This window comes from Oryza glaberrima, chromosome 3 (assembly GCF_000147395.1).
Source record: "Oryza glaberrima chromosome 3, OglaRS2, whole genome shotgun sequence".
In the NCBI taxonomy this organism is placed as follows: Eukaryota; Viridiplantae; Streptophyta; class Magnoliopsida; order Poales; family Poaceae; genus Oryza; species Oryza glaberrima.
The window spans coordinates 8,756,051-8,775,111 of NC_068328.1; the positions used below are offsets into that span (position 1 = coordinate 8,756,051).

General features: G+C 44.6%; 1 protein-coding gene across 1 annotated transcript; it reads right to left on the reverse strand.

The window, feature by feature from the left end:
* Positions 1 to 7,964: 7,964 nt before the first annotated feature.
* On the reverse strand, positions 7,965 to 11,026 carry LOC127768509 (E3 ubiquitin-protein ligase XB3-like). The gene is made up of 8 exons (XM_052294104.1): positions 10,780 to 11,026; positions 10,620 to 10,679; positions 10,464 to 10,535; positions 10,243 to 10,364; positions 9,987 to 10,127; positions 9,758 to 9,865; positions 9,354 to 9,627; positions 7,965 to 8,712 (listed from the first exon to the last, which is right to left on the reverse strand). The coding sequence occupies exons 1-8, from the start codon at positions 10,960 to 10,962 to the stop codon at positions 8,275 to 8,277; spliced, it is 1,398 nt and encodes a 465-aa protein (XP_052150064.1). The 5' UTR covers positions 10,963 to 11,026; the 3' UTR covers positions 7,965 to 8,274.
* Between the last annotated feature and the right edge of the window lie 8,035 nt (positions 11,027 to 19,061).

Below are 19,061 nucleotides of genomic sequence, written 5' to 3' on the forward strand. Positions count from 1 at the left end.
GCTGTGTTTGTCGGTCTCAACAAGCCAATTCTGGAATCGATTCGGATTACCTTAGCAGCAATGGGCAGGATTCCTATTGCTGAAACCAAATTATTCTACATGCATTCCATCATGCACATCTTGAGTAACCGAGTTACTTGAGGGGTACTTGGTTTATTTTTGCCTGCCCTTCTTTCTCTTCCTCGTATGCAATGACTTCATAACTAAAAAAAAACGCATACAGAGAGAAAAATGCACCTCTAGAACAAGAAGAAAAAACAGAGAGGAACGGCTATAGAGTTTTGACATAGCAAACAACTGGTGCAAGCCCCATGTACGTCACTTGTGTTATAAAAAACCAGAAAGGTTTGAGCTCTGAACAGGCCAATTTTTAATGTAGAATTGATGGAGATGAAACAACAGAAGCAACTAATTAAAGAAGACACAATGGACAACAACATCGACAAATTAACTCCCAACTGGTGTGCCTGGAAAAACGACAACAGTACGTACGTCAATGGAGCTTTGTATATAAAATGCTCTCCAGAGAAACAGAGGAGAAGAAGAATCTACGTTGATTTCCTGGGTTTGAATCTCCCGGTCCAAGTTGAGAATTCGATAACTTCGGAAAGCTTTCCAGAGGAGGGAGAGGACTCGCCGTCGCCGGGAACATTGTTTAGGCCATGTTTTTGCTTAGGTCAACTCTCGCATCCATCCATCCAACAAGCCTAGTGTTGAGACCTATGCTAGCGTAAAAGAGAGCGTAGAAATTTATTTGAGCAAGTGGCAATAAAAAGGCCGCATCGAGACATGACCCGTGTCTATGTGCTAGATATCCGATCGACGATGTATATAGTTTGGCTTTTGAGTGAAGGAGTTTGCACGTTTTTCTCGTCAATGTTAATGGCTGTCCAAGTGCGTATTCTAGCTTGCGGGGTAATTAAGCAATTTTAATCTTTGTGCCGTTAATCTAAAGAAGAATCATATCATTCTCCATGTACTGGTACTGCTAATACTGATGTACACACGTAAAATTCACATTTGTATCGAAAACCATATTACCTCTGGTTATAAATATTTGATGTTTAGAATAAAATTTGATTAAACTTTTAAACTTTAACTATGAATTTTTATATTAGATTGAGTTTATAAAAATTAATGAGTTTGTGATATTATGATAGCACTGGTCAAGGCAAATCTATAAATATTACTCCTACTTGACATTTTCTTTAACATTTAGGGCAAGATTCCGTCAAACTATTGAAATTCCAACAAATAATTTCATATTAGAATTAATTTATAAAACCTAATAAGCTTGTGATATTATGATTGTACTTTTTTTTGGCAAATCTACTCATGCATTTATTTTTGCCTCTATACTTAGCATGTGAGAAATTATTGGTTATAGTAATTTTTTATAGGAGGGAGTTTTTATTTTATTTTTAAACTAATCATTCAAGAAGTTGTTAATGGTCGTAGTTTTAAAAGTTTGATCAAATTGTATCCTAAATATCAAATATTTGTGATCAGAAAAATTATTTATATGCACGACATAGTCTTTGAAGTACCAAAAGGTACTATACCTTGTATTGTCCACATCTAGCAAAGTATATCACTAATGATCACCATAGATATGTTGAGCTAGAGTTATCGATGATCTACAAGGTGTGTGCATGACATTTCCCTTAAGGCATGTTCAATAATGGAGTCCACAAGCTCCATTGTTTCATCTTCGGCCTATCAGTCGCAACCAACATTTAAATTCTAAAACTTAAGTTTAGAGTTGCTATAAAATGATATCTACACCATATAAGGTATAATTGTTGCAATCTATTAGCTACATGATTTTCTACTAAAATGACCTCTCTTACCATTTTCCCCTCATTATCTTTCTTATCCATTTTATTTCTCCCTCCTAGAGCACCATAGCGTATACTCCTCTCCTTTATATTCCTCATTTCTCCATATATGTAAAAATGTGACATAAGCATGCTATAAGCTCACTGATATTGTATTTTCTTAGTAGAAATATTAATTGTTTTCAAACGAAAACCATATTTTGTTTATTTGTAACAACTCAACCTAGTTTTTTTTTAATCATTATAGGAGCATACTCAATATCCATGACCCAGAGTGATCAAAGTTGGAACACAAAACCTATTTTAATTGCCATAATGTTTGATGACGACGAGGGCCCTGTAGTGGTTCCCACGTCCTAATAAAAACACGCCGAACCACCTCTACCGATTTCCCAACCACCCCTCCGATTCAACACCGGCAGCCCTTGGATGCAAATACAACATCAGCAGCAGCCCTTGGACGGGAGTACAACGCCAGCGGCAGCCCTTGGACGCGAGTACAACGCCAGCAGCAGCCCTTGGACGCGACTACAACGCAAGCAGCAGCCCTTGGACGCAAGTGCAACGCCAGCAATAGCCCTTGGATGCGAGTGCAACGCCAGCAATAGCCCTTGGAGGCGAGTACAACGCCAGCAACAATCCTTGGACGTGAGTACAGCGCAAGCGGTAGCCCTTGGATGCGAGTACAACGACAGCAATAGCCCTTCGACGTGAGAACAACGCAAGTAGCGGTCCTTGGACGCGAGTACAACGCCAGCAGCAGCCCATAGGCTTGGATTTAGCACCGATAACTATTGTCGTGTGTGAATCCAATGTTGGATTCAAAGTTTGAGATTGACCCCAAGTTCCTTCACAATGTTTGTCGCCAAACTTAGGTGTCTTATGATAAAGTTCCACGTTATTGAGGATGCTCTAAATGTCATCAATACCATGTAGGAGAATGTCAAACGAAACCATTATGAGTAAAGAAAAGATATGATATCCAAAAGAAAAAACCTAGGTAGAACAATTTGGTCAACGTTAAAGATACAAAAAATAGAGAAATTCCTTATATAACTTGAACATGTTTAATTTAACCATTATTTTATTTCTACTTCTAATAGGCATATCAAATAACCTTAATGCTAGCACCTCGTTTATCAAAAACTATTAATCCATCCATATATGTATGAGACGCATAGACCGAACAACAGAACAACATAAGTAGTATTGCATATGAGTCTGATGTATGGGTCCAACTTATTACGTGGACCATGTTAGTAGAGTTGCTTTTTTATATATACAAAATCATGTGCTAGATAGTTCAGTTTTCTTATAGAGAAAAACCCTTGTGTACCCCTGAAACTTTACCCAATCCCTTAATATGCCTTGAGTTTTGCTCATTCCCTTATATACCTCTAAAATTTTGGATCCATTCTACATCATTTCCGTTAGTTGACCGTTAAATTCTTAGTAAAATATTCATTTTACCCTTTGGTATAAAGAAACATATAAATTTATGAGGTTTTTATATTTATGACTTTGTTATGCGAGATATTATTATGCCAAAATTTATTTTTAATATGACGTAAAAGAATAATATTTATTTTTAATTATTAAAAATCTTATAAATAGCATATTATTGTTGATTGTAGTACAACATATTTGTTGTATAAGGCAAATCTATTTATATGCTACATAAACAATTTTTAATAACTAATGAATAAATTTTAATTTTAGTGTCACATATGTAAATAAATTTTATCTAAATAATATCTCGCATAACAAACTAATAAACATAATAGTTTCATACTACAAATTGTTACCCTCCAACAATATACTCCATATATTTATACCCAAGGGGAAAAGGTGGATAGGTTCCACCACAAGTAACCTAACTAGTTAAGCCATGCCCACCTCACATAGTATATAATATTCGATTTTAACTTTACAATCAAGTAGATAATATCAACTTCAAAAACATAATCTGTCAACGTTCATCCATGAATAATCTAATTAGAACAAAATCTAAGTTTATTTATCTCTTTTATATGTTGAACATTACTATAGTGTTGGCCTGGTGGGCGACTCCATAATATGTTAGAATTGGAGGGGTGGACTCCAATAGTAGTCCCGGCAATGCTTAATGGGATAAGAGGGATGGAAAAGAGAAGAGAGAGGAAGAGAGGGGGGAGAGGAGAGTCTATCACATGTGAGTTCCACTAGCCACGTCAGCAAACAACAGCTTCCTAAACCACTGAAAGAGTCGGTTTGCACTAGTTTTCGAAGATGTGGGAGACCTTATTCTAGGTTTTGTGGTTGAGGGAAGCAATTCAATGACGAGCGAGATGATGAGGGATGCAAAATAGACTTATTCCATGATATTAAACTAACTATAATTATTCATGCCTATTTTATCCTGGAATAAGTCCACTTTGACTCCCTTAATACAATCCTAATATAATTCATATCCATCATCCTCAATACTGGAATCTTGATTGCTCCAACTATAAGAAATCGGTGCAATTTAAGTCACTCTACGGTTTTGAGGGTGGTTTTCACTAACAAGACACCTTGACTTGGTCTGCCCTATGCTGATGTGGCTGCCCAGTCATAAAATAAAAGTGGGTCTCACAAGTAAGTGACTATAGAAAAAATAAAAACAATATGGGCCCACTTGTCATCTTCACTATCCCGCTCTTTTTCCTTCTTCCTAGCTCTCTTCCCCAATCTCTCTCCTTCCTCTTGCCCTGTTGGCAATGGCTAGGGAGGGAGCAGTGGCAGACGCTCAACGGTTGGCATGGGAATTAGGGAGAACGAAAAGAGGGAGAGTAGTAAGATAATCACTTCCATGTGGGTCCCATGACTTTTTTAAAATTTTTATTTGCTGACTCTGCTGTCACGTGAGCGAAAACTGCCATCGAAACTGTTGAGGGAGTTAAATTGTACCGGTTTTAATAGTTGGGGGTCAATATATCTCGTATTACGGATGAGGGATACGAAACAGATTATAGAGCCATATAAAGGGAGTCAAAGTGGACTTATTCCTTGTGTGGTCTACCGTAATGGCCTGATAGTAAGCCCAGCAATGCTTAATGTGCTGATAGTACCACAGTCCAGCCCGTTTCATGAAAAGCGCGGTTGGGCTCGGGTGTTTCCCAATGGAGTGGAGTCCCTTCGCCGTGCCGTTCCGTCTGGCTCCTCCGATCTCCCCCAGAAATCGTCGTACGCCCACTCGCCTTCGACGGCGCGAGGCCGGCGCATGGGTGCGAACGAAGGCGGGGCAGCATGGTCCGCTCGGCACGGCTGTCGGCGGCCGCAGAGTTCGCTCGCAAATCGTCTGAGAAGAGGCGCAGGTATGCACCCCCCAAACCCAAACCCGAAGCACGATCGCCTGAAAAAAAAAACAACAAACACTGTAGTGTTTATTCGCTTGCTGATCAATCGCCAGCAGGAGAATCCCGCATGTTGCATCTCGGGACGAATAAATAGAATCGCTGGACTGCATCCTGTTATTGCGTTGTTATTTATATACTCACTCCGTCCTAGAATAAGTTATTAATAATGTGATATATCCTACTTAAATTTGTAGTATTAAAATATGTCGAGTATTAGTAGTACTTTATCTATCCTAAAATATAGCAAACTTATATTAGATGAGACACATCTGGTTATACTAGCATGTATCTTATCTCCGATATAAGGTTGCTATATTTTAGAACTGATGGAGTAATATTTTACGTTTTTCTGGATCTGGAATTCGGGATGGGATATCATAGATAAAGCTCTGCAAGGCAAGCTTTTCGTGGTGATGCAGGTGGGAGTGGATGGTGCAGGCGTGAGGTCTGCACATTGAGCAGGTTCTGCCCATGATCTCCTGTTTACTGCAAAAACTAATGCATACAGAACATTTAACTCGCCACACTCCATAAACCATACAGATCACACTTATTGACCTGCATAGAGTATTAAGATCATTTGGCCGTGTGCATCAACGATTCAGAGATTGGCATTTTTATGACGCATTTTGGAGACCATTGCACAACACTCTCTGAAGCTCATGTCGTGCACCTGACGAGTAAAACTATCTACTCCTAGTAACTTGGGAAAAAGTAAACCGGTAATTAGATTAGACTGCGGAATTTAATCTTCCGGTACGGTCCAATTACACCTTCCCGTGATGGTTTTTAGCCAATTGGCCCATTTTTTTCGTTTGTTTTTTCAGACACGCTGACAGCAGTATTACTTCTTCCACAGACCCTGTGGAGGTGATTCGTGTACCCTTCCCTTTTGGTCCCATCCACTGCTGACCTGAAGTAGTAACTCCATAGTTTTACAATGTTACATGTCTCTTTCGTTTCTCCCTTTTTCCTCTCGCTTTGCCTGTTGTAGCTCATGCCTGCTTGTGCCTCCTGGATATTCTTTCAGGCTTTTTAATCGAAGTGATAGGTCAGTTTTGTTATCTATACTGCACCACGACGTCTAGTACTAGTACACTAGCACTATACTAGTTTGCTTATCCTTTCTTTTAACTCTAAAGAGGATATACTTTGAAGTACCCACTGTGTAACTGGAAACAATGTTAGGGCAATAAACAGTAGTGGGTGACCTGTGCATGATTGTTGCAATTTAATGACAAAGCTGATAGTGTTAATCAGGGAAGATAAAAGGCATTTGATTATCTGGTGCCTAATTTTTATCTTGTCTTGTGGATCCTTTTATACGTGCCATGCTTGCTTGTTGCTTGTAAGCTTGAGGTATTGGGGCATAGTGTAGGAGCCTTCTGTCGATTTGTTATCATGATGATGCAAAAGGGGCTCCATAATTAGTAGTAGTAGTTGTTGTTGTTGTTGTTTATTGTTGTGTCCAACTTTTCTGCTGATTGTTCTTAGGGTAGTAAAAGAACTGTTAAGTAGAGCAGTACCAAACTACTAGTACCAATTGCCTCTGGTAGTTGGCTAGAGAAAACATTTTTTGCACTTTGCCATAGTTAAGTATCTTATCTTATATTACTATATGATGATAATGATACTATTACATCTTATCTTATATTACTATATGATGATAATGATGCTATTACTATACTAAACCAGGCATTGTACCGGTTCTATCTTGGTGAAGAAGTTTTGCGCCGGTTTCTGAAAGAACTTCTGGGTGGTGACAGCGGCTGTCTGGTTGGTAGCAGACTAGCAGCACATAAACACAAGCATACACACATTCAGAGTTGGATCTGGACCCTGAACATGATCTAGCTTGACTTTGATGAGATGCTGAACAGTAATTATTTCCGATCTACGCAAGTTTCGTCGTCACTGGTTTGGTCTGATGCTGATTCTTGACTGCCATTGAGAGAGATCCTTGCAAAAGGGCAAAAGGGTATGGGAAAAAAAAGAAAAGGAGAGAAAGGTCTACTGTGACGTCTCTCTTTCTTCATGGTCAGGTGTCGCAGCGTCTCCTTCCAATCTTCCCCTGGACACTTTCTGCGACGTCGTCGCTTCTTTCTGACGAGAGTTTGCTATTCCTGAGTCCTGATGAGGATGTGATGTCAAGTCGATTCTCCTCGGTTTCCCCACAAGGCTGACTCCATTCAGGCATCAAATGAGGAGTCGCTGTCCCTCTTCCTTCATCATCTGTTCCTGCCATTTCTCCTGCTGAACTGAACCATCCCTCTTCCTGATGAGCTCAAGAATGCTCCATGCCTCCATGGCAAATTTCACTGCTTCTTGAGACAAAAATGTTGCTCATTTGTAGTGCTCCCTCACTGCTTCTTGAAACAAAAATGTTGCTCATTTGTAGTACTCCATTTCCCAATTTTTCTTGGGGCTTGTCCTAGTAAAGCACAAGTAGTAAGCTGTACAGTGCCATAAACCCATACCTATATGAGCTACACATGCTGACTGGAGTCTGGAGACAGCCATGAAGGCATGAACAGTGTGTAGTACATTTGCCACCTCAGCGCAGTTGATCCAAAGGGAAAGTTGCAACAATCTACGTCCCCAGTTTGGCCATTATTAATGGGATCCTAAGCTTCAGTCATCATCAGATCACAAATAAGGACCCCAAAACTAGACAAGATTGGACAAAGTCTGAAGATAGCACCTGAGCAATGTAGCCCCATCTCCAGAGTCCAATTATAAAGCAGTCACATGGATTTGTTTTGGGTTCTCATTATCATATCGGTCCAAATCTCTGAACCTGGCATTTACAAATTTTCAAGAACTCCACTGGAAGTGCTGGGGGCTACCAAGCATGCAAGGACTGCTTATTTGGATTTACACAGCATGGCTCAAATCTACACAGATGGAATAGCTCATTTTCTTGAGGAAAAAATAATGGTAATAATCTACAAAAAATAGTAGCTCATTTGCCGATCGGTTGAAGAAGACTACGACGACGACGACAATGGCTTGTACCAGGATGATCGTGTCCACTCTGACTCGATCCGATGAGTTGCGTGCTAGGGCTTGTCGACGTCGACGTGTTCGCTGCTGTCGGTTCGCCGTCTGCCCATCTTCCCGATCGACGACGCAATGCTGCCCATGATGCTGCTGGTGCTGCCGCCGTCGCCGCTGGGGTGGTTCACCGCCCGGCGAGACCTCCTGTGCAGCGGCGACGCCAGCCTGCTGCCCGCCTCCTCGTCGTCCTCCTCGTCGTCGCCGCCTGCCCTGGTCTTGGTCGTCGCCACCACCAGCCGGGAGATGCCGCCGCGGCAGAACGGGCAGGTCGGCAGCGGCTGCTGGCACGGCGTCGCCGCCGCCGCGCTGGGCTTCGCGTGGCAGCACAGCGCCAGCGTGCACGCCGCGCACATCTGGTGCCCACACTCCCGCACCTCGATCGTGCACGCCTGCTCGAAGCAGATGCTGCACACCTCGCCGCCGCCGGCCGCCGCCTCCTCCTGCACGACAACGAGCACACGACACGATCAGTCATGAGGATGGGCATCACAGTGCTCCGGGATGCATGTCTGAGATGCAGCACTGATCATGGCATGTGCCCTGAGGTACATCGTTTTGATTGCATATACGAGATTGAATAATGATCTCCAGGCATATGGATCGGCGCAGTTGCTCAGACGTGCACCGAGGACTTGTGGCTTTCGTGCAAGTGACCGTCTACAGATAGGAGTACATGCCGCTGCCCGTGGTTTGACAAACATGTGCCTAACTTGGCGTTACCAATGAGTACAATATTATAGACTAGTACAGTACACCAGCAACCATTAGCAGTAGCCATCATGCTGATGAGTACTTAAGAACCATTTGAAAATAAAAATTAGCATCTCCAAGGGCATCATTCGTTTCTCTCTCTCTCGGATCAAGATAAGTGTGACCCGATGTGTGAGACTTGATAATGCAGTCTAGTAGATGAAACCGATGTTACGATGCATTCTGGGATAATGGCTACGAGATCAGTACCGGTGCAAGTGTGCAGTTGCTATTGTCAACTCGAGTTGTTTCCATGGTCATTGTCCAAGATGTGACGAGAAGGCAGTAAAGGAGTAGTACTACTTGTAAAATTTGCACAATTCGGTACTACCTCAGAGATGGCGGCGTCGTGCGCGCCGTCGTCTGAACGCGACGGCGATGGCAACGCCAACGGCGACGCGCTCCTGGCCCCTTTCAGGGTCCTCTTCTCCCTCTCCCGGTTGGCCTCCATGAGCGCCGCCTCCAGGAGGGCTTTGGCGTCCGGCTCGAGCTCGCTGATGAACTTGAGCGGGGACGGCCACACCAGGGGCTCCGCCGACGACGGGTTCAGCAGCGCGGCGCACGCGACGTGCCCTCGCTTCATCGCCACCTCGTACGGAATCCTCCTGCACACAGAGAGAGAGCGCAAATTCGTCGTCACCGCCATGAAGAGAGAGAAAGACACGAGCTGGCATTTTCGAGTTCTTCAACTGATGAATTGGACAGAGTGAGCTGAGCTCTGCGATTGCAACTCACCCGACGGAGTCTCGCTGGAGGCGGTCGGCGCCCCAGGAGAGGAGCTGGCGGACGCAGTCGAGGCTGCCGCCGCGCGCGGCCAAATGCAGCGGCGTGCTCCCGGGGAATCTGCAAGAACAACGGGCGGGCGCGCGCGCGCGCGTCAAATGTCACGGCTTTCCTAAAAAGGCGCGAATTTTCGCTTGGAAGAAGCGCGGGGTTTTGATTTGGGGGGGAGGAGGAGCTTTACCCAAAGGCGCTACTGGAGGCTGACACGATGGCGCCGTTCTCGAGCAGGACGTGGACGCAGCGCCGCCAGCCCTGCCTCGCCGCGAGGTGCAGCGGCGTCGCTCCGGTGTCGTCCCTCACGTTCACGAACCGCGCGAAACCCCTGCAACTCCACACAGCTGAGAACACATGAGCAATGCCGCCCAGCGCGCGGGCGGCTGCTAGCTACAGGAGGCGCAGCGGAAATGGCGTGGGGGCTCCGGGAACAGAAGGCCAACCAGGATTGCGACACCGGCGCCGACTGCGCCGCCGAGAGGATGGCCCGTAGGCAGTCGGCGTGGCCGTAGTACGCCGCGTAGTGCAGGCACGTCCGCCCGTGCGACGAATCGAACATCACAATCTGCGCCCGAAACAGAAGCACCGGTTAGTCGAACGCCATGAACAGCTCTCCGAGCTCCGACCACTAAACACGGACACACGGTGTTCGCTTAAGTCTCACATTGGCGCCGGCGTCGAGCAGCCGCCGCACGCACTCGGTCCTCCCGTGCATCGCCGCGAGCATCAGCGCCGTCTGCGGCGAAAAAGAGGTGCAAGATTTGAGGAGAAACTTCCCCCAGGTGGGAGTGACAGAAGCAAACAGGGCTGCGCCGCGAACCTGCTTGTGGCGGTTAACGACGTCCGGGTGCACGCAAAGATCCAACGCCATGGACACCACCTAAAACAAACACAAGCAAGAGTACAGTTAGCACGCCGCGGTCGGCGCGGCGGCGAGGAGCATGAGAAGCAAGCAAAAAAGATGGTCGGTTCTAGCTTACCTGGAGGTGGCCGTGGGCGGCGGCGATGTGGAGGGCGGAGAGGCGGTCGAAGAGCGTGGTGCGGCCGAGGAGGGAAGGGCGGGAGCGGACGGCGGCGGCGAGGCGGGCGAGGTCGCCCGACTGCGCCGCGCCGAAGAAGTCCACCTCCTCGCTGGGCCGCCCGCAGCTGGCGCCCTGCCCCATCGCCGCGCACGCCCTCTCGCCGGCCGCTCGGCGAGCTCGGCGGCGGGGCGCGGGGAGGGGGGGGGGGGGGGGGGGGGGATGTGTGGGGGGAGTAGACCGCGACGGCGAAAGGGGAGAGGGAGGAGCTTACGCTGGGTTGCGCTTTCGTCTGGTTTTAAAAGCTTGGTTGCCTGGTTCAGCAATTTCTTGCTGTGGATAAACTCTTTCATTGTCACCTGCTAGGATATTTGATCTTTTTCCAATAAAAATATCCTGGCATTTTTCATCCTTTTAGTAATTGGCAAAATTTTTTGCAAGTTGATTGTTTGGTTTGTTACCATTTTTCTTGCCAAGATATATGTTACAAATTAATTTGGCAATGCCGATTTTTTTTTTTGCAAACCATACACTGAAGAAAATATTCCTAGTTACCCATGAGAAATTATGCGCATACATAATTACACAGTTTTGTCTTGTTTTCTTTCACCGAGAATACGGTTAAAATAATCTTCGAAAAAAAAAATAACGCGGTAAAAAAACTTTACTGCTACTGATGAGAAACTGACAGATCCTCTCGTTCAGTCGTTCTGTTTCTCGCCCCCCACCGCAAGTCATGTTCATTTGTTATCTTTCTCTCCCCCACCGCAAGTCATGTTGAGAGTGCATATTTTCCGATTGGACAACCACCCTATTCGTACCCGGAACTCCTCTGAGAGTACATTTTTCACACTTCAGCTATTTCTGAAAACTTAGTTTATAAATATTCTCTCACCCAAAAAAATAACCATCCTACCTGTGTCCAAATTCATAGCAAAAATTAGATTTTTTATGGGATGGATTGTATAGACCATAGAAAAACTACTTCTAATTCTGGACATTGGTATCAGCGTTGGCATTGTTGATGCCGAGGTGCAAAGCCATGGCGCCAAATAGGGGTGAAAACGGTCGTAATCGGTAGCATCTTTTTAGGATGACACTCGATCAGCTGGTAATTAATCATATTTATCATTTAAACTATTTAGTTTCAACATTAATACAACTCAGAAAGAAATTAGAAAAAAAATATAAATAGCTAAAAAGGTATGGTTGAAAACAATACCCCTCATACAGAAGCGGCGCTCGGTCGATTGGGAATTTCCATGACCGTTTTCACCCTTAGCGTTAAAGTCCATGGCGAATGGTGCCATGCTCCTACTTAAGTGGAAGGAGAGCCCAGACTGGCGTAGCCAAGGGTCGATGCTACCAAGGTTGTATTTAGTTCAGCGCAAAGTTTGAATTTTGGTTGAAATTTGAGATGATGTGACTGAAAAGTTGTGTGTGTATGACAGGTTGATGTGATGGAAAAGGACTGAAGTTTGGATCCAAACTTTGGATCTAAACACAGCCCAATAGCTTTGATGCCGACCACAGTTCCCTCTTTCGGCAACTCGATATGACAATGACAGCGAGCAGACGAGACCAGCTGCGCCCTGGTAAATGGCACACCCTCTGTTTCATATTATAAGTCGTTTTGACTTTGATCAAAATCAAACCACTTATGTTTGACTAAGTTTATAGATAAACCAAATTAGTTTCATTAAATCAATAATTGAATACATTTTCATAATATATTTGTTTTGGGTTAAAAATGTTACAACTTTTTTTTTTATAAACTCGGTCAAACTTCAAACAGTTTGACTTTGACTAAATGACTCGTAACTTGAGACGGAGGGAGTAGCGATCAAACGAGACTAGTTACTTACTCCCTCCGTTCTAAAAAAACTCAATCTGTGACCCCTCCTAGCCTAGATTCGTTGTCCTAGGATCTATAGAAGGGGTCACAGGAGGGGTCCTTTGTCCAGATTTATTGTTCTAGGAGGGGTCACAAGTTAAGTGTTTTTTTTATGGAGGGAGTAGATGTCACACCCTAAAAATTTCAAATATATAAATTGTTGTTTAATTGGAATTATTAGAATTGATTTTAAAAGCCTAGAAGAGAAGATCTAATTTTAAATAATAAATTCCAATATAAAATGGGGCTAGATAAAATTTTATTAAATACTTTGCTTAATTCTATAATTTCTAGATTTTTCTGGGATTTATTTGAGCTAAGGAAGTATTTTTAATAAATGGAATTGCATTTCATGAATAATTTAAATGGAAAAAGGTTTTTAAAAGTCTCTTTTGGCTTTGGGCCGAAAGTCGGCCCAAAACCTTCTCTCTCTCCTCCTCGGCCCAAGTCGGCCCAGTCCGCAGCCGCAGCCGTCGCTCGCGCGCGCGTTCGCCCGCTGACAGGTGGGGCCCGCCTGTCAGACTCGTCGTCTTCCTCGCGCCGCCGCCGCCCGAAACCCTAGCGCCGCGCCGCCGCCGTCTCTTTCCAAATCCGGCCGATCCTTTCCGTTTCCGGTGAAATCAATAGAGGGGAAATGATCTTCTCGATCTCCTCTACCTTTTCCCTTTTGGAACTTCGGCTAAAATCGTTTGGAAAGCGGAGGATTCGATCTCGAATCGGATCGGTCTCTCTCCTCCGAACCCTAGACTTTCCTTCTCGTCGCCGGCCGCCGTGGGCCTTCGCCGCCGTGTTCTTGCCCCTATAAAAGGATCCCCGGTGTCTCCGCTACCCGTCGCCACCCTCGCCTTCGCCTCTCGTCGTCCGTAGAGCCCTAGCGCCGTGAGTCCTCGCGCCGCCGTCGTCGCCGCCGCTCCAGCCGTGCGCCGCCGTCGCTCCAGTCGTCGCCGTCGCTCGGGAAGGCCGCCGTCGTGGTCGCCGTCGCGTCGTCGTCCTCGTCAGCCCCTTCGCCGTCGCTGTCGACCGCCGGGACATCGTCGCCGTCGTCAAGCCGAAGGTTGCCGCCGCTTCTTCCTCGTCGCCGACGTCGTCCGGTCATCGTCCGCCGTCGCTTTGGTCGCCGGTGAGTTCGCCGTGCCGACCGCTACCCGTAGGTGCTCTCCGTTCGCGCCGCCACGCCGTCGTTCGCCGGCGAGCTTGCGCGGTTCGGTCGCCGCCGGAGGTGACGTCATCGCCGACGTCATCGATGCCGTCCGCTGTGGTCCGGCCGTGGACCGGTCGATCTCGGCCGTTCGTTTTGAATGAATCGATCTCGGCCGTCCGTTCTCGTGAACCGTCGCCGTGCACCCGGTCCACCGCAAGCCCTAGCCGCTGACGCAATAAATCCTCTTTTCCTTTTCAAAAATAATTCATTATTGCGTCATAATTCAATTAAAATCCATATAAGTGTTTTAATCCGTTTTAATCTTTAAAAATTCATAACTAATTCATCTTAGCTCGGATTTAGTTGGTTCAAGTCTCTAAATTTTTCTAAAATTGAGATCTACATGTTAAAAATATCCACATGTACTGTTCATACTTGTTTATGTGCTGTTTTGGTGTTTTGCTCTTTTCTGTTTAGATTCCGACGTTTCCGGAGAGTCCGTTTTCGCAGGAGAAGAATTTGAAGAGTTCCAAGGCCAGCAAGGCAAGTCACACAGATCCCAAACAACCCCTTTGAGCATGTTGATCCCATTTAAAGCTATTGTTTCTATTCAACTATTGCATTTATTTTCGAATGTCATTGGGTGGAATTAACCTATTGTTTGTTATAGCCCTTTTGTTCTTGATTACTTTATTCCTTGATACCTTGGGTTCTTATAAATTGACTAGTTGAGCTTTATATATTGGTTCAGCTAGATATTAGATGTGATTGCTTAGCCATGCTTAGAAACATTAGCACACTATTGGGATAACTTATGACTCCCTATTATTCAATGATGGCTTAATGATAACTCATGATGGTTAATCATGATTGGTTAATTAATTAATTTGCCTACTAAAACCTGTTAATGGTGGGTTGTGAGCACATGGTTTTGATGGTCGTGCTCATGACAATTAAGGACCGGTTCACGAGTTTCGGTTGTGAAACATTAACCGTGCCAACCACAAGCCAGCGTGGGCAACGGCTTTACCTTTTGTATAGCATGGTTCATTGCGGGGCACCAGACTGAGAAGTGGCGGAGATAAGCCCACGGGGGTCGCTGGGGAGTCCATGCCTTGTTTATAAGGGGGTGATTATGATCCAGGAACGGTGCGCTGTGGTGGATTGTGTTGTGCGAGGGGTACTGTCACAGCTCCTTTCTGAGGTACCGTGGTGGTATCAAGGCGCATGGTGACATGTCGTGGGGCTGTGTCTTGTGGGTACAGTGGTACACCTCTAGCCAGAGTAAAGCTATTCGAATAGCCGTGCCCGCGGTTATGGGCGGGTTTAACAATGTCTTTCGTGATTAGTCTCATACCTCTCATCATAATAAAAGATACTATGACTGGTAATAATTTGATTAGCTCCTGGTTTGGAATGGAATATTCCTGGTTTGGAGATAGAACTGTGCAGCCGGGATTGGTTGTTCAGAATGGTTGGGCTTATGCAACAGGGTATGTTGTATAGCGTTGGAATAATATTGTTTAATTATTACTCAACTGTTTTACTAAATTCTGAAATGTTTATTAAATGCTGTTTATGCAAATGAAACCCTATTATGCCATCCTTTGTTATCCTGTGCACTTGCATATTTGCTGCGTGGCTTGCTGAGTATGTCATATACTCACCTTGCAATCATTCATCAGAGGAGGAGTTCTGCAGTGATGCTGATGGTGTGGAGGATTAGGTGTAGCCCTGGTCAAGCTGCCTGTGGAGTGGAATCGTCTGCGCTGTTTATCTTATTTTCCGCTGCTTAGATCTTTATTGATTGAGAGGAACTATCTACCTCTGTAATGACATTCTATTCGCTTATTAATTAGAGTAATAATTGTACTCTATTATCAATTTGTTATTGTGTGCCTCGGCTGATTCCTGGACGAGGGTTCGTGCACATGTAAGCGTTTGGAATTTTGGATAGAAATTCCGGGCGTGACAGTAGACTACTTGTTATAGATTCTTTTTAAGTTTTGTAAAAACATTTAATTTATCCATCCAATTAAGTAATAATACATTCAATAAATCATTTTAAAGCGGGCCAAAATTACAAAGCTCGATCAAAATCTTCTATGGCTATGTTTAGATCCTTTTGTAAAATTTTTCACCCTGTCACATCAAATGTTTGGATACATACATGGAGTATTAAATATAAACGAAAAAATAACTAATTACACAGATTACGTGTAAATTGCATGACGAATCTTTCAAGCCTAATTACTCCATGATCTGACAATGTGGTGCTACAGTAAATATTTGCTAATGACGGATTAATTAGGCTAAATAAATTCGTTTCGCAGTTTACAGACGGATTCTGTAATTTGTTTTGTTATTAGTTTACGTTTAATATTTAAAATGTGCGTCCGTATGTTTGATGTGACACGTCAAAACTTTACACCCATATATCTTAACACAGCCAATATACAGTAGGAGTATTTGTTTGGTTGATGCATCGTTTCCTGTTTAGTTTGCTCTACTTGTTTGGTTACGCGTTCCTAGGGTATCCTGATCCTCCCATTAATGTGCAGGTGGATGAAATGTTGGATACCACTATTCTAAGCTTGGTCAGGATCAGTTTGTAATCCAACCATGGTCGTGTTTAACCATGGTCGTGTTTAGATTCAAATTTTTTCCTTCAAACTTTCAACTTTTCCGTCACATTAAATGTTTGGACATATACATGGAGTATTAAATATGGACGGAAGAAAAAACCAATTGCACACTTTGCATGTAAATCGCGAGACGAATCTTTTGAGCCTAATAACGCCATGATTTGACAATGTGATGCTATATTAGACATTTGCTAATGACGGATTAATGAGGCTTAATAAATTCATCTCGTAGTTTACATGCAAAATCTGTAATTTGTTTTGTTATTAGTCAATGTTTAATACTTTAAATATGTGACTGTATACTTAAAAAAAATTTTAGCACACGAACTAAACACAGCCCATAACCCAGTATAAAATCCTATCAGTTTTAACCTATCAGTTTTAAGATGTTGAAGTGAAACCGTCCTGTCTAATTTAGTACTAGTACTTCCTCATAATTTGATTCATTTTATATAGAGGGTAGCTGGTACGGAATACATATTACCCGTAATGAAACCCCTAGTTCTGTATTCTGAAGTAATGGATCACACGTCCTCCAGGAGCTCTTCCTCTTCTCCGAGTACGCCACTAGCAGAGCCATACTAAACAGTATATTTACAAATAAAAAATAATTTATAAATAAAATTTTTATATACGTGTTTGATTTAAAAGTAAAAGCTAAAAAATAAACTTTGATGAAAACATTAAAATCAACTCTAAATATAAAAATAAAACTTTAAATTTTTACTGATAAGTATAAACATAAACGAAAAGATAATTACTCCTTCCACCTCACCCTCCCTATGTATAGCGACTAGCAAAGCCGTATTCCTCCCACAATAATCTCTTACCATTAATTCCCTAGAGAGACCAGACAAGTTAGGTAAAATCACCGGCTACACCACCACCAATCCTGCTTATAATCTCAACATTCTTCCGACCAAACACACCACCTTTAATCTTTACACGCTCACCCACTCCGTGACTTCTCCACTGTAGCATCTGTAGCACCAGGTCCCCCATGTCCATGCATCCACTCGACCGAAGCTTACCCTCGCCGAGTTTTTACTCACCCTCGCGTGGCCGCCTGCCTGCCTGCCTGCCTCGGTCGGAAGCAGGGCGGATCCAACATGGGTGCAGGGACTCGAGTCTCCCCTACCTCCACATATGGATACCTTCGGAGCACCCCTTCAATTTTGTTATCATGAATGATAAACTAAGGTTCTTAAATAGCTGGAGGTTGAAGAAACTATATAATTAAGCCCCTTTAACTTTTTGTTTCTGGATCCACCCTGGTCGGAAGCAGAGCAATCACACGTACTAGAGCGCAGTCGCGGCCCCGTGAATGCGGCGGGGGGCAGCGTTTCTCAACCGCGAATCGGTCTCGTGCCGTTGCGTTGCCGCTTTCACCGATGGGGGCACACCCTCGCGTTGCAACGCATCTCGTTGCCGCTTTCACCGATGGGTACCTTCGCGGATGCGATGCGAGTGTGTGCAACGCGAACGTTCTACCTGCAGATAGTGATTCTTTACCACACGCGCCGCGGCGATATATATGTAGGAGAAGGATATATACTACTATTTTTCCTTCCCGTTCTGGTGCCAAAAGAGAAAGACCCTCCGGCAAATCCGTCGGTGCGACCGTGTACATACGCGCGGCGCGAGGGTAGGCATCGAATCTTGCAGGCTCGATTGGCTGTGTTTGGGTTGGTCACGACACGATCGATCTGGTAGAACGTACTGTACGTAGATACGGAGTCTAGGGTAGCGGCAGCACGGGCTTTTGGTTAAGCGCGAAGAGATTTCGCGAATTATTACGTGTGTGGTCCTGTTGCAAGGAGCTACTACTACTATCACTATGCTTGCATGCTGAGACAAGCATTGTTCCTAAGGGACCCACCTAGAGGCTAGAGTAGAAGCTGCTAGCTAGCGCACGGCGGAACGTACCGACCGGGAGGGAACGTAAAGGTGGGGAACCTGTTTATGTGAAGATTTGCGGTGCCCTTTATGGTCCAACAAGTAGTTGCAAGTTGGGTGTGATACGATATGAGACTTGGTGACCTGGTACTCCTACCGTCCTAGTACGTGGTAGTAGTAGTACGTGGAGCATCTCTCTTGCTGTGATATGAGCAAAGGCGAGCTGATCAGTGGTGCAACAAGAGGGCACGGCATTACTCTCAGTCGAGAAACTGAAGCTACTCCACCGTGAACTCATTTTACTCGTCACACGATCCACCAAGCAAAACTCGGAGCCCGTACTGGCGCGTCGCGCACCGCGCGCGCTAAACTTCACGTGCGATGCGACACCTACATGTACACGGAACGTGACGCACCCTGCAACAATCGCGCTCGCGCGTCGCTGGCTGCGTGCGCTGCGACCGACGCGCGCGCGGGTGACTGGGCGACTGGCTACCACCACCGAGAGGCCGTGCCTGCACGGTGCGGTGAGATAATAGAAGAGGAATACTCACATATTAGTGCCCTTCTAATAATATATTAACGTGCAATCTTTTTACGCGTCCGTAAAAAAAACATATCAGTGACTATAATATTAGTAATAATATTGTTCTACAGGAAGTATCAA

What these genes read in the sequence shown, in the direction of transcription:
- LOC127768509 (XM_052294104.1), bottom strand. Translation starts at nt 10,962, where the DNA reads ATGGGGCAGGGCGCCAGCTGCGGGCGGCCCAGCGAGGAGGTGGACTTC. An exon ending in TCGTTAACCGCCACAAGCAG is followed by an intron (nt 10,536 to 10,619) that starts GTTCGCGGCGCA and finishes TTTTCGCCGCAG; the next exon opens with ACGGCGCTGATGCTCGCGGC. An exon ending in TGCTCGACGCCGGCGCCAAT is followed by an intron (nt 10,365 to 10,463) that starts GTGAGACTTAAG and finishes TTTCGGGCGCAG; the next exon opens with ATTGTGATGTTCGATTCGTC.